Source organism: Sinocyclocheilus grahami, unplaced genomic scaffold (genome assembly GCF_001515645.1).
Source record: "Sinocyclocheilus grahami isolate Dianchi unplaced genomic scaffold, SAMN03320097.WGS_v1.1 scaffold62.1, whole genome shotgun sequence".
NCBI lineage: Eukaryota > Metazoa > Chordata > Actinopteri > Cypriniformes > Cyprinidae > Sinocyclocheilus > Sinocyclocheilus grahami.
The window spans coordinates 963,972-977,845 of record NW_015505241.1 but is presented as its reverse complement, the minus strand read 5'-3'; the positions used below and the strand labels follow the sequence as shown (position 1 = coordinate 977,845).

Here is a 13,874-nt window from a genome sequence, read left to right as displayed (position 1 = left end):
GATTTGTTTCTGGCAGTAAAAGGTGCCTTCCACGAACTTGTGAACTCCTCATGCACTTCCGGGAAGAATGGCACCGGAGGGGGGCGCTGAGAACCAGTGCGAGCCCCACCGACGAACCACTTATCCAGCCTCGAAGGACCGGGATGCAGTGAAGGATTCCACACGAGCCCGACATTCTCGGCGGCCCGGGAAAGCATAACCGTCATCTCTGGGTCTGACTCAGGCAACGCCACTCTCCCCGAAGGGGCCAACGCAGCCGAGTCGTCATCCCCGAAGAGAGAGAGCTCGCCCTCCGATGCAGCAATCGACATCTGGTCGTCAGGGGGAGCACCGAAGGATACGGGCGGTACACTCTGTCCTGCAGAGGGCCCAGTGTGCACCTCCGGCAGCTTCACCGGCCTTGGAGCGCTTGAGGGGTGAGGAACTTCCTTTGAAGAAGACGTCACCACAATCCTCAAATCACCTCTGACTCCACCAGAAGCAGCGACGCCCCGGGTGCCGGGACGAACACTGGATCGCTGCAGAGGTAGAGGGACCATCCACGAAAGCTTCCTCAGCGTGCTTAATGCCCAGACACATGAGGCAGCGATCGTGACCATTCTGAGGTGCCAGGTAACAACCACATCCAGAAACGCAGGGGTGATAAGACATCTTTAAAAAGACACGATCACCCATGTTGCTCTTTCAGAGATTGCTCTTTTAGTGCTGAATCATGCAGGGGAGCTGGCCATCGCACGCTGCTGGTGTGGCTGTCTCCATGAAGGATGATCTTTTTTCCCATGAGACTGTGACCACTCGCTTGCAATCACTCAAAGGAAGGGAGAGCAGTAGTGATGCACCACCACTCGGCTCCAAAGCGAAAAGATGAATGATTGCGTTGCGCCTGCTGCCTCTTATACCCGCGCTACGGGGTGTGGCAGCCAGATGCGAATTCTGCATGCCAATCTCCATTGGCTCGTTTAGTTACACTCAAAGTGGATTGGTCTCTCTGGCGAGATTCCTAATTCGTCATTCACCGACGTGACGTCGAGAGTGACCGACTGAAAGGAAACAAAAAATTGTTCTCCTATGGCATTCCTGCAAAACCTCGTTTTTGGAACATTTATTTTTAAGAGTGAAATTAATAATTTAGCATACAATAAATGTCAATAAATTTCACAGTGTGAATCTCTGGCTCTCTGTAGATTCACTACAAATTTTCCCCAAGTTTGTGTATTATCAGTATGACAACTCATATCCAGCGCTGCCCACATGTGCTGTGTGTTCACAGTTTCCGTCCACTGCCTGTGTACGACACTCTGAGGAGCCCTCGGCTCCTCTCTTCCCCTCGCTTCATTCCAGTCCTCTGAATCCACAGAGGAAACCACTTCAGCCGACTCACACACACACTCACACACAATCAGAGGCAGAGAACACAGCTGACTCAGACTCAGGAAATACAGCCACCTGCCACTCAGCAGTGCTGGCCATGAGAGCAATGCTCCAGCGCCTCCAGAGGGTGGAAGAGGAGATTAGCCAGGTGAACAACCACCATCTTCCTTCTGGTCTTGTATGTGTATTATAAGTAGGGCTCCTCAAGTTTTGAGATATGCTCAAATATGTATTTAACTACATCATTAAATTTATTGAATGCAAGTGGAACATTCTTTATAAAGGGTGCCGCATTTGTCCTTCATTAACATGGACATAAAAGCTAGTATTTTGTCTTTATTCTTTCTGTCAATATTTAGTAAACAAATATATTATTTAAAAAGTATTTTTCCCAGGATTAGTGTCAACCCTGTTATCATCATAATAATATCTTATTAAAGTAACATACTGTCCACAATTACATTATTGTACCTTAAAGTAGTAATTGTCCCTTTTTATCACTACATTTTGCTTGTCAGGAAACAGATCTTAAAATATCAACCCTGTTACCATGAGTTTTTTAGTCAAGAATTTATTATTAAAAACAGGATCATTAAATTCTATTTTTAATGTCAATAATAATATATGAATAGTAAAACCAGTCTACCCTGTAACTATTACATTTTCTAAAGGAATAGTAACATCCCAACCTATATTGGGTTTTTACTTTGCCTGAAATGGCGCAGTGCTATTTATTATTACTTAAAATATATTATTTTTCTAGACAGAATGTCTACAAGCTAACAGAAAGGCATTTAATTTCTCTTTTCAAAGTGGAAAATGCACCCATTTCATAGAATGTCCCATTTAATGCATTTACCTCTTTTGACATTAAAACTATTTCATTCTGTTCTGTCTTCTTTCTAAAGACTGAGCTATTAATAGCTGTTCAATAGAATATTTATTTATAAATAAATTCCAGATGAGATCTTTAGCAAAAATACATTCCTGAATTATGAAAAATAATGTTACTTATTGTTTGAGAATATGTATGTTTAGAGGCAATTTCAACCAATTTAAAATTAAAATAATCAAGTTAACAGCATTAAAAAGCATGACATTAATCGCAATTCTATTTACAAGTAATAAATGTCAAGCACATTAGTGGACAGGGATCTAACCACAGATTTTCCTGTTCACCACAGACTCAGTCTTTATTCTCTTCCACTTTTTTCTTGCTGTTTTCTTTCTACCGGCTTCACTCAGAGGAAAGCCCAGACTCAAAAGGCCAGGGAGTTTCATAAAAAAAGCATAAAGGAGAAGGCTGTGCATTTGTGCGCTCTGTTCTCTGGCGAGGCCTGCTCTCCACATCAGGTGACTATGTTACTGCGTGTGTTGGCTTTCCTCACTCAGCCGCTGTTGCATGCCCTGCGGTTTTGGCCTGTGATCACTGAGTGACTGAGCATCGTTTCATGCACCTGCAGTCTTTGCAGATATCATCACATACTGAGTAATTAATTCCCTGAACCCCCACTCAGCCATAATTGGTTAATAATCTGTCTAGCAGAACAGATGTGGGTCAGCTGAGGACATACTCCAGTGCTCGGTACATTCAAATGACCTGTTTTACTTGAAAAGAGTTAATAAAGTCAAAGAATGCCAGTGGACATCATAACATATTAGATGCTATTTGGTTGTTCTTTGAAGACATTTTTGGAATAAAGTTTTCTCTCAATTCTAAGAGGGCTGGTGACATTCACATGGCTCTCTTAGTCTTATAAAGGGGTCTTGGCTGCTCAGGGGTCCTGTAAGCGTTTAAATTGATCTCTCAGACTGGAAAAGCAGCTTCTTTGCTTTTTTACTGAGTCAGCTGAGGACATACTCCAGTGCTCGGTACATTCAAATGACCTGTTTTACTTGAAAAGAGTTAATAAAGTCAAAGAATGCCAGTGGACATCATAACATATTAGATACTATTTGGTTGTTCTTTGAAGACATTTTTGGAATAAAGTTTTTCTAAGAGGGCTGGTGACATTCACATGGCTCTCTTAGTCTTATAAAGGGGTCTTGGCTGCTCAGGGGTCCTGTAAGCGTTTAAATTGATCTCTCAGACTGGAAAAGCAGCTTCTTTGCTTTTTTACTGCACGCATAAGGAGAAACCATCAGTCCAGGTGTCCACAGATGATTCAAACATCCTCATTCTCTGTGCATTTATTATATTTCCTAGCAGTACGATGTGCTTCTGTGAGAAAATGCAGTGGGCGAAAAAAAACAAACAAGTTCATTAGATAACAAAAAAATCATCTATCTGCAAAAACTGATGCTAGTTCTTCTCTCAGTATGTGTAAATTGCTCTCTCTGGCTTCATACTGTAACACGCATGTTCTGGGTTTTGTCATCCATCATTAAAGTGCGGGCCAGACACTCCTCCTTGTAATTTCTATGAACCAGTTGAGTATATTTAGCTTTTGAAAACATTCCAAAGAGTGAGTAACATATGTTGAACAGTCCTTTAGAGCCTTCAAACAACTGCTAAATCTGAATGAATAATTTGAACATTTTCCACAAGGAACTTAAGTTACATAAATAACATCATTTATGTTGCAGGTTTCCTGATTTTGCACAAAGCAGTATATTTTTATATGTAGCCATAGGAAATAAAAAAACACAAATGAGGTCTCTTTCATATCTAAGTTGTGTCAGGCAGAAATAAGGGCAAATAAAGAGCAAATAGAGCAAGAATTAAAGGGATAGTTCAATCAATTACTGTCATCAGTTACCCTCATGTAGTTCCATAAGCCCTGTGAGACTTTTGTTCATCTTTGAAACACAAATGAACATACAGTACTAATATATTTTTTATGAAACCTGAGATATTTCTGTCCCTCCATTGAAATTCCATGCAACCAAAACTTTAATGCTTAAAAATTAATAAAGTAATTATACTCCATAATTCATCCATAGTTTAATCAAAGTTTTCTGAAAAGAAGCAATCACTTTATGATGAATGTTTGAGCTTCCTCAATGTGATTTGTTCTCATGTATCAATGAAGTGCTGTTGAGTATCAATTTACCATATTTGATGTGCTCTGTATAAAAAGCATTAAACATTTAATGGAATGGACTTTCAGTGGAGGGACAGAAAGTTTCAGAAGAGATCACAACATCTCAAACTTTGCTTAAAGCAAAGTCTGCAATTAAAATTCAATATTAAAAGACCTTAATATATACTCAAACATGTCTTATCAAATACTCTAAAACCACATTTTCTGCAGCTATCCATAATTCACTGCTCATCTCATTTATGTCTATTTTTGTGTTTATTTTTACCATGGATTTTCTGGAGAAACATCAGAGATAAAGTTCTTTACTATCAGTTAAACATAACTAAATCCTAAGAACTCAGGCCTCCTGAGATTTAAAAGAGCAACATTTGAGCAATACATTTTACTTTGAGTAATGAGTATCCTATAATCCAATTTTCTCAGTTCTGAATGTTCGTGCTATCTCTGTTCTGGACAGACTGACTCCTCTGCTGTCTAACCTTCCAATCCATCTCCACATTAACCCCACCACACCCAATCCCAGAATGCATTGCTGCTCCCTACAGTACGTCCTCCCATGTCCTCTCCTAATCTTGACTCCTGTCCTCTGACAGTGCCTGCCATTACTTACACATGCACTTCTTTCCATCTCTAATACCACTTAACACTCCTAATACTGCTTGCCCATTTAACAGCCTTTAATGAACCATCATCAATTCATGTCCTCCTCATGCTCTTTCCTCTGCTCCTAATAAGACGGATATACCTCAGACTGGGAAGCTAGACATGCAGCTTTGTGAAGAGAAGAGAGAATCAGTGCAAAGCTCAAAGGTGCTTTTTTTCTGAGACATTTACAAATATGATATAGATTTCATTAGTGCCTGTCCACTTTTTCAGCAGCATTGTTCCAGAAGTATTTCTACCATTCATTTTCCAATAAGGATTTTAAAGTCTTTGTTATAAGCCATGAACCAAGCCAACCAGCTACAAGGTGAATCACAACATCACAAACTTTTATTTGAAGTAAAAAAGAATTTGAAAATTAGCAAGATCTACTCCACAGAGTTCTTTTGGTGCAATTTGCTCACCACAGCTCTCTGATTGGTGGAATCTTCTGTACAGAATCATGGGTAATGTAGTTTTTCATCATGAATTCCACTGATAAACTTGATTATTTTAAAAATCAATTGAAATAATGCGAACAGATGGCTTGTCAGATGTACTGTCAATTAGCAACCTCAGAGCTCACAAATGGTCTGTATTTAAAGGTTTATAAGTAGTTAAAAATACATTTTCCTATAGAGAAAATGAATTAGTTTTTATTTCTGGAACCCGACTGTTGCACTTGATTAGCGTTACACAGAAAATTTAAGCAAAAGTCAATGTTATTTATTTTCATATGTGTTTCCACAGATATGTAGGCAAGACAGAATACAATAGCCAGTATTGCTATGTATAAAAAATATGCATAATATGCAGAGATATCAATAATAAAAAATAATAAAATTAAAATTAAAATAACAAAACAATAAAACGACAGAGCCATTGATTAGCTTAAAGTAACTTGTACAAGATCAAATTGTGTTGAGTGACACTGGGATCACAGATTTTTTTAAAAATTATTTATTATTTTAATCCAGTCAAATCAGATCCTCGGCACGTCTCTACCAAAGAAAATCAGCATTTTGAAAGCTCAGATAAAAGAATCTGATCATCACCTTGAAGGTCTTCTTCAACCCTTCCATTTTGCTATTAAACTTGCTCCAATTCTCTCTCTTCATGACTTGTGTCTGTGCAGCCTCATTCTTCATCTCTCCATTTCCTTCATTCCATCCCATTGACCACCCCTTCATGCCCTCTCCCACAATGCACTTCCTGTCCTCCTCCACTCATTTCATCCTATCCCTCTCTGCTGTTGCAGCAGGTAAGGGCACGTGCAAATTTTACACTCTGTCCCAGTCTGCTGAATCTAATTCTTACTTTTTCTCCTCTTCCACTGGCATCCATTTGGTTAAGGTGTCTAAAACCAAACCATTACATGTGAAGCACTTTATTAAGGAGATACAGGGAGAAACAGTGAGTTCTTCCCATCTGGTGAGTGTTCCCTCGTCGCTCAGCTAAGTTAGGAAATATAATTACAGTGGAGAGGGATTTAGCGTAAGTGTTTTGGCATCTGGCATGCTGGAGGTCACCGGCTTAGGCAATCTTCTAAATAATTGTAGGTTAGTTATCATTACTGTATACTCAGAGTGCGGCTTTATGACATATTGAATGGGATTTAATATGTGGTTGCAGTTAAGCAGTCGCAGAACGTCTCATTTTAGGCATCAGAGCGAAACCCAGATCCCCCAGTCAGAGGAAAACAGAAACTTTAACGTACCTGATAAGGTATCATGGCACCATCTAAACTTGCTGTTATGCGTTTTCTGTGACTAAACATATTTGGAAAGTGAAACCAACATGTTTGCATGTCATATAGACAGTGTTTCTGTTATTTCAAGGTATGAAAAAATATATTTTTCCACTGTATAGAGTTAAACACCTAATGAAATGATTACTTTTGAAAAAATAGGCAGTTTAAGATACTTAATTGGTGGTGTAAAGAAGTTGTTCCACACATAAGAGCATTCTAAAAAATTAATTAATCTCAAGTTCCAAATGTGTCTGTGGATATAGGGTATTTTCTTAGAGTGGTTAGAGCGTTTGAGCAATCTCCAGATTTAAATAGCAATTTAATGTTATTCTATGTAACATATAATCAAAATCTTTATTTCCCTGTTGTCTAATCTGTCTCTCCATCTCTGCTCTGAACAGACCAGTTCTTCCACTATCCATCCTCATCAATCTAACTCCATAACATTTCACCCCGTCCCAGAATGCACTGCTCCACTCCATCTTTCCTTTACATTCTGCTCTGCTTCCTCTTTAAGGTATAGCAGTGGTTTTAACTTTAACACTCTTCCTGCCTTTCAGAGTCATTTCTTGTTAACATACAGTATCATATATATCATCACTCTGCTCATGTCTCTTTTAAAGCAGTAAATTAAAGCCAGAAATACTTTATGGCATAAACATGCAAGAAGAAGCAAAGTGTAACTCAGAAATGGTGAGTGGTTGTCAAGAAAATTGTTTGATTCATTGATTGAAAGTGAAATATGCACCCACTAATTAAACTGCTTTTGTTTTTTAATCACCCTCACGTTGTTCCAAACCTGTCCATGGAAGAAATATCTCACTTGTCTCATAGTTGAATGCTACAGGGCTAGTTTGAATATGTGGATGTGCAAATGAGATTTGAGAGTTTCAATGACTTCTGATTTGGTCTGTAACTCACACAAAGCTATCGTATCAGCTTCAAAATATTTGAAATACACTGAAAAATCATTGGTGTAAGAATGACCTTAAAACAATATTCGCTTGCTAGTAAATGTCACAAATAATTACAAAGAAACAGCAAGTGATATATTGAATAAACATAAAATGTTGAATTTTGACATTTAAAATAGTATTTTCTTGTGAAACGTACTCCATTAATCTGTTTTAAATATTTTACAGTGTATGGTACAAGTCATATAGACAGCTTTTTATGGTATTTTGTGATTTTTTTTTTTTATAGTATAATTTTTTTTTTAGCTTGAAAGACCAAATAAAACAAGAATGCTTTTTTTTTTTTTTTTTTAAAGAAATTGCTTGGGAATTTCTCCTTTTGAGTTCCATGGAAAAATAAGTCATACAGGTTTGGAAGAATATGGGGATAAATACATTTTCATTTTTGGGTAAGCATTTCATTTAACTTAACCAAAGATGATCATAACATTTGCTGCAATAAACTCTCAAATCTACATTTTCAGTCTGCAACCAGCAGTAGCACAACATCCTTTACTGTAAGAAAACAAACAGATGTTCCTCAGTCAAATGGAGACTCATATGCTCCCAAACAGGTATATGACCATATCTGTGGAATGACTCTTATCCACAATCTCCCAGGACTCGCATGATGTGCAGTCTGTCTGGAATGAGTCTTCTGTGATATTGTTGGCATGTTGTAGGCAGGACTTGAGAGCACTGATCAGGGCGGCAGCTTTCGTTGATGGACTGTCTGTCTTCACATGGTTGGTTTTCTAATGAGAACGTGCCAGTCTCTCTCTCTCTCTCTCTCTCTCACACACACACTCACACTTGGCTGTAAGCATCCTTACATTCTAGCTAACCACAGGGAGAGAGAGAGCATTCCAAAAGTCCTCTCTTCCATTGCCAGATGCCTGAAACTCTAGCTCCACCCACTGAACAGTTCAAAGTGACTGGATCATTACATAATCGTCTGGACATAGGAGTTTTTCAAGTTTTACTCAATGCCTTTAGAAGTATCTCCAGAATGACCGACAACCCTTATTGTAAGCTAAAAAAGTGAGCTCTGTTCTAAAACCTAGTGAGATGCCTACATTCTATAAACGTACATGAAAAATATCTGACGCTTGCTACATTTCTGCAAAAGCATACCTGTACAGGCATTTCACTGCAGTTTCCAGCTGAAATTTACTTTAGAGGCAGTAAAAGACCAACAAACTGTGTTCCTTTTTATACAAATTATGATTACAGAGGCAGATTATTGATTAACACAATAATATTTTATAACTTTTATAATTTTGGTATACTTTTACCACAGTGCATGATTTATTAATTGCAACATTTTGACATAAGCAGCACATAAGCAGCTCCATATATATGGATTTTCTAACATAGTAAACTTGCTTGGTAGCTCACCTAGTACAGCATCACATTTACCATGCAGAGAGCTCAGGTACGAGTCCTGTCGAACATGAGTCACGACACTCAACAAAAGAGCTGAAAACCTTGTAGAAGGAAGCTAGCGCAGCATCAAAAAATGGGTTTTTACTTTTATTTTTCAAGACACTGCTATTTAATAAACCTGCATCAGCAATGGAGAAAAAAAGTGTTGTAGTGCCTCTAGTGGACGTATCTCCTGAACAGTGTAGCAAAACGTACCTGAAGCTACTTATTTCAGGTTTTGTAGAAATGTATCCAGAGTTATATATTTCTAATGAGCCTGAGTTACGTGAACGCCTGCCTTCTGAGTCGGCACATGTCACATATCAATGTTGCTAAGCTAACAACATGAAAAATAAGCAATCAAATACACATCACATAATTATTGTGCTACAAAATATTACAATTTATTTTTTTTAAACAATACTTTACAATATATTCATAAAGTACTGTATACATGTGTAATGCTTTTCAGAATTGCCATCTTTGTTAAGGATGAGTGCAGTGCTACCTTAAATTTTCCCTAAATCAAGGAGGGATGTTTGATACATCTTGCCTATCTTACACCATGTTCCTGTGATGCTTTAAGATGGTGCATATTTATTCAGCTCAGTGAGTTATGGAATAGAGCAATGCAGTCTGGTTCAAAAGAATCTATCGAATCAATCAAACTCGCTGTTTGACAGAAAGGTTTTCTGAATTCTTTTCTCTCAGATTTTCCCTAGCATGTCCTCTCATGCTCTGCCTTATATTGCTTTATCCTTCAGTTTCATTCTCTTTTCTCCACTTTCTGTCCCTGCTCTCCCATTGGCTGGTAGCGCATAGTGGGCAAAGTGTCTCTGATAGCGTCTGCTAGAGCTGACTCTCTGGTTACCCTCTATGAAAATGATCATAGGCCCCAGGCAAGCAGCTCTGACACTCCGGTAAGCCACAGATCAGCTGGTCAATTGTTTTTAATCTGAAAACAAATATGAATTAATCTAGGAATTTTATGAACTCATCCTGTGTAGTTCGGTGCATTTCATCATTTACTGACCTTAATGTTGTTACAAACCTGTATGACTATCTTACTTCCCTGAAAGACAGCAAAATGTCCAAGCTTCTTCTTCTTTAATCAAAAGCGTATTGGGATTGGGACTATCAAGCTCCAAAAAATGTTACCGTGGTTGCTCATGTAAATTGAGAAAATTAGATTAAATCTCTCATAGAGGTTTATATACTGTTCAGTAATGCTTTCAAAAAATGGTGAGGAACTATATGAAAAATGCAACACCATTTCAAATGACCTGCATTTTGCATGTTTAATTAAGTCATTATGGGACATCCATATTATCTCAAAAATAAATATGATTTAAAAATGTAGCATTTTTCATACAGTTTTGTATAAAAACTGAAATTGCTTGTGTGTTTTTACTTCTGAAATGACTTCTGGCTCATTTATAATAGTGAAAAGTCAAGCACACTGCATTGTGGGATACAGTACCCAGTACTGTTTGAATATATACTGCATAATTTTGGCAATTGCAGTAGATCATACAGATATTGCAGTAGGTTTCAGCATGCTTAATCGACACAATCTTGACCAGTTTTTTTTTCTTCCTTAAAGCCTTCCTTAAAAAGAGAATTTCCTCAGAGTCTGGGAGATGTGTGTCATGCGTGTAAGAAACGAGTGTTTGTAGTGGAGAGGCTCAGCGCGGAGGGATTCCACTTCCACAGGGAGTGTTTCCGCTGTCATACCTGCAGAGCTCCACTGCGCCAGGGAGGACATTCCTTCGATTCAGAGGAAGGTACTGTGAAAGGCCTGTAATGCATTCTCACTGTTTCTCATTTAATAGTTCACCTTAAAACGAGTGTTAAAGGCAGGGTATGTGATTTTTCAAAAACACTTTAGAAAACTTCATTTACTCGCCCTCATATTGCTCAAAACCGGAATGGAGAATGGCGGGAATGGAGCTGTCAAGCTCTAAAAAAAATCACCATGAAAGTAGTCCTACAGGTACTCCTATGACTATATCTAAGTGTTCTAAAACCATATGATAACTTTGTATAACCAACAGACCAAAATAAGCAGTTTTTAAATTGAAAATCTTTAAAATTTTTGTGTAAACTGCTGTATCCCATTAAAGGGATAGTTCACCAAATATGAAAATTCTGTCAGTAATTACTCACCCTCATGTTGTTCCAAATCTGTAAGACCTTCATCTTCGGAACACAAGTTAAGATATTTTTGATGATACCACAACGCAGGAGCACCTCGCGCATACATGGTACTGTTGTAAATTTGTGTCGAAGACTGACAGAGAAGAGAAGAAATTGTTGAATAAAGTCATTATTTTTGGGGGGGAGGGAGGCTTGCGCACAAAAGTATTGTCATAGCTTCATAAAATTAAGGTTGAACCCCTGATGTCACGTGGACTATTTTAACAATGTCTTGAACATGTCAGTTGCGTTGCTGTGTATGCAGGGTCAGAAAGCTCTCAGATTTCATCAAAAATATCTTAATTTGTGTTCTGAAGATGAACAAAGGTCTTACAGGTTTGGAACGACACGAGGGCGAGCAATTAATAACAGAATTTTCATTTTTGTGTGAACTGTCCCTTTAAATTTCAGGCTATTTCTTACAATGCAAAAAGAGGTCAGCTTTTTGTGATAGCGACCCAAGCGATCACAAGGAGAATCATACCAAGACTGACAGTAGTTTATATTTTTAGTTTTCATTACACGGCAAATATAATCATATACACATAAGATTACAGTTTGAAAGATGCAGGCATTGTTTCTAAATGTCCGAATTCAAGATGAGGTGTCAATTTAATAAACGCTGCTCACACTAAAGTCACTTTCAAACCAAGCAGCTTTCTGTTGGTTAAGATTCCAGATATAATCTGCATGGAGAACTTTTCCGTCCTCAAGCCAAACTCCAGAATGCTTGGATTCCTATTGAAATGACTTGAGTTCGCCCACAATATTTCACAGAGGAGCAGTAAATGTGACCACACCTTTATACTAATGCTTTCTTTTGCTCCTGTAGGAAAGTTGTACTGCAAACTCCACTTTGCTCAACGGAAACCCTTAGTCAAGAATGGGAGGACACCAATTCTACGCACGGTAAAAACTCCTTTATGCTTCATTTCTTTTTTTAATAATTCATCAGTAATTGTCTTACAGCACACCCATCTTAATATTGATTCTTCAGACGTGTAATGATGAATCCCATGACGGCTCCAGCTGGAGTCCAGAGGGACGTGAGCATCGTCTCCAGGATGAGTCTCCAGGTATCCTGTCCTCACTGAAGAGAAGCCTGCGCTGGCCGCTGCACGTGTGTGCTGTGCCTCGCCGTGTGTTTAACTGGCTGCATGGTAAAGCATGGGCCACAGGAGTCCACCTGCGGGATAATGCAGAGGATTACGCCTTCCTGTACGAACTTCTCAGTGTGAGTCTGCCTCTGCTCGCCGTTCTCCATGAACAGCTCGTCCAAATGTACGCAGAGGCCGAGCCGCTCAATCTACAGCCTCTACAGCGCTGGCTGGAAGAGCACATGGGCCACTGGGTCTTAATGTGAGAGAAACATTGCCAGGACCCTTTAAAAGGGTTAATATGAATGGAACGATCTGAAATGTCCTACGTTTTCAGAGAGTAGAAATGAAATGGCCTGGTTTGGTTGCGCACAAATTACCAAAGCCTTTCTCAGTTACGAAGGTTTGCGTAAAGAGAAAAAAGTGTCAAACACGGAGTGAACTTTAAGCACTTTAATGAGTGAGCTGCCTTCATATGCACGAGTAAGAGTGACGTTCTGCTTTTAGTTATTAATGAACGTTCTTTATTGAGACTGCAAGTTTACAAAACCTGACCGATCAAGCTGCAAACATGTCTGGTCTGCTCTGTTAACCGTTCACGAACATGGAAGTCACATTCTTCTCGCACGTTTACATTTCTTATGAAAAACATACAGCGCGGCTGTTAAAAGGAATGTTCCGGGTTCAACGCAAGCTAATCTATTGACAGCATCTGTGAAAATGTTGTCGACTATCACAGAAAATAACAGCATCTTATCCTTCATACTGTTAAAACAAACAAGAATTACAATGGAAGTCTGTGCATGGGACAAGGCATTCCAGAGGGTTTATCTGTTATCTGAGCTGTAACATTGTCAAACATGACATTTTTAGTGGTGTAACACACTAGTGACTATGTGTTGTCTTGTGGCTGGACTTTCAAAACAGTGTGAGCATTTTGTATTTTAACATTTAATCCTGTGTATTGTCTTGTCTCATTCCTCCAAATGCCTCATTCATTCAATCATTGTCCTGTATACTTCCATTGAAAGAGCATTACTGTAAATGTGATTTGAGCAGTTTTTTCAGTTATTTCCTTTGTTAACAGATGCTGTCCATAGAGTTCATCTTAAAGTTTAACTTTAAAGGTGCTGTATGTTGGATTGACACCGAGAGGTTGAACTAGGTATTGCAGTCCAAATTCAAAATATTGGAGTGAGTTTTTTTTCACCCGGCCCCTCCTCCTCAGACCTGACAAACACAGGTTGCCAGATTGACACCACCAAGACGACACCAACAGGAACGAGCGCGCTTGATGATGAATGAAATTAAATAGCTGTATTTTCCGTCAACTGGCTACCCGGGGTGCCGAAATACAATTGGGTAAACTGGCAGTGGGCGGGTTTCACAAACCAAA

At 38.7% G+C, this 13,874-nt stretch overlaps 1 protein-coding gene across 1 annotated transcript in view; it reads left to right on the top strand.

Moving 5' to 3' along the window:
* Positions 1-13,663, top strand: part of LOC107584726 (protein-methionine sulfoxide oxidase MICAL2-like) — a 74,868-nt gene extending 61,205 nt beyond the window's left edge. Inside the window, exons 17-29 of the mRNA XM_016271440.1 lie at positions 1,271-1,519; positions 2,617-2,724; positions 5,151-5,225; positions 6,193-6,318; positions 6,411-6,488; positions 6,690-6,782; positions 7,209-7,324; positions 7,431-7,500; positions 8,246-8,335; positions 10,001-10,105; positions 10,789-10,969; positions 12,214-12,290; positions 12,379-13,663. Of these exons, the coding sequence (XP_016126926.1) occupies positions 1,271-1,519; positions 2,617-2,724; positions 5,151-5,225; positions 6,193-6,318; positions 6,411-6,488; positions 6,690-6,782; positions 7,209-7,324; positions 7,431-7,500; positions 8,246-8,335; positions 10,001-10,105; positions 10,789-10,969; positions 12,214-12,290; positions 12,379-12,744 (1,734 nt within the window). The 3' untranslated portion in view covers positions 12,745-13,663. The remainder of the gene's footprint in view (positions 1-1,270; positions 1,520-2,616; positions 2,725-5,150; positions 5,226-6,192; positions 6,319-6,410; positions 6,489-6,689; positions 6,783-7,208; positions 7,325-7,430; positions 7,501-8,245; positions 8,336-10,000; positions 10,106-10,788; positions 10,970-12,213; positions 12,291-12,378) is intronic.
* Positions 13,664-13,874: the final 211 nt, after the last annotated feature.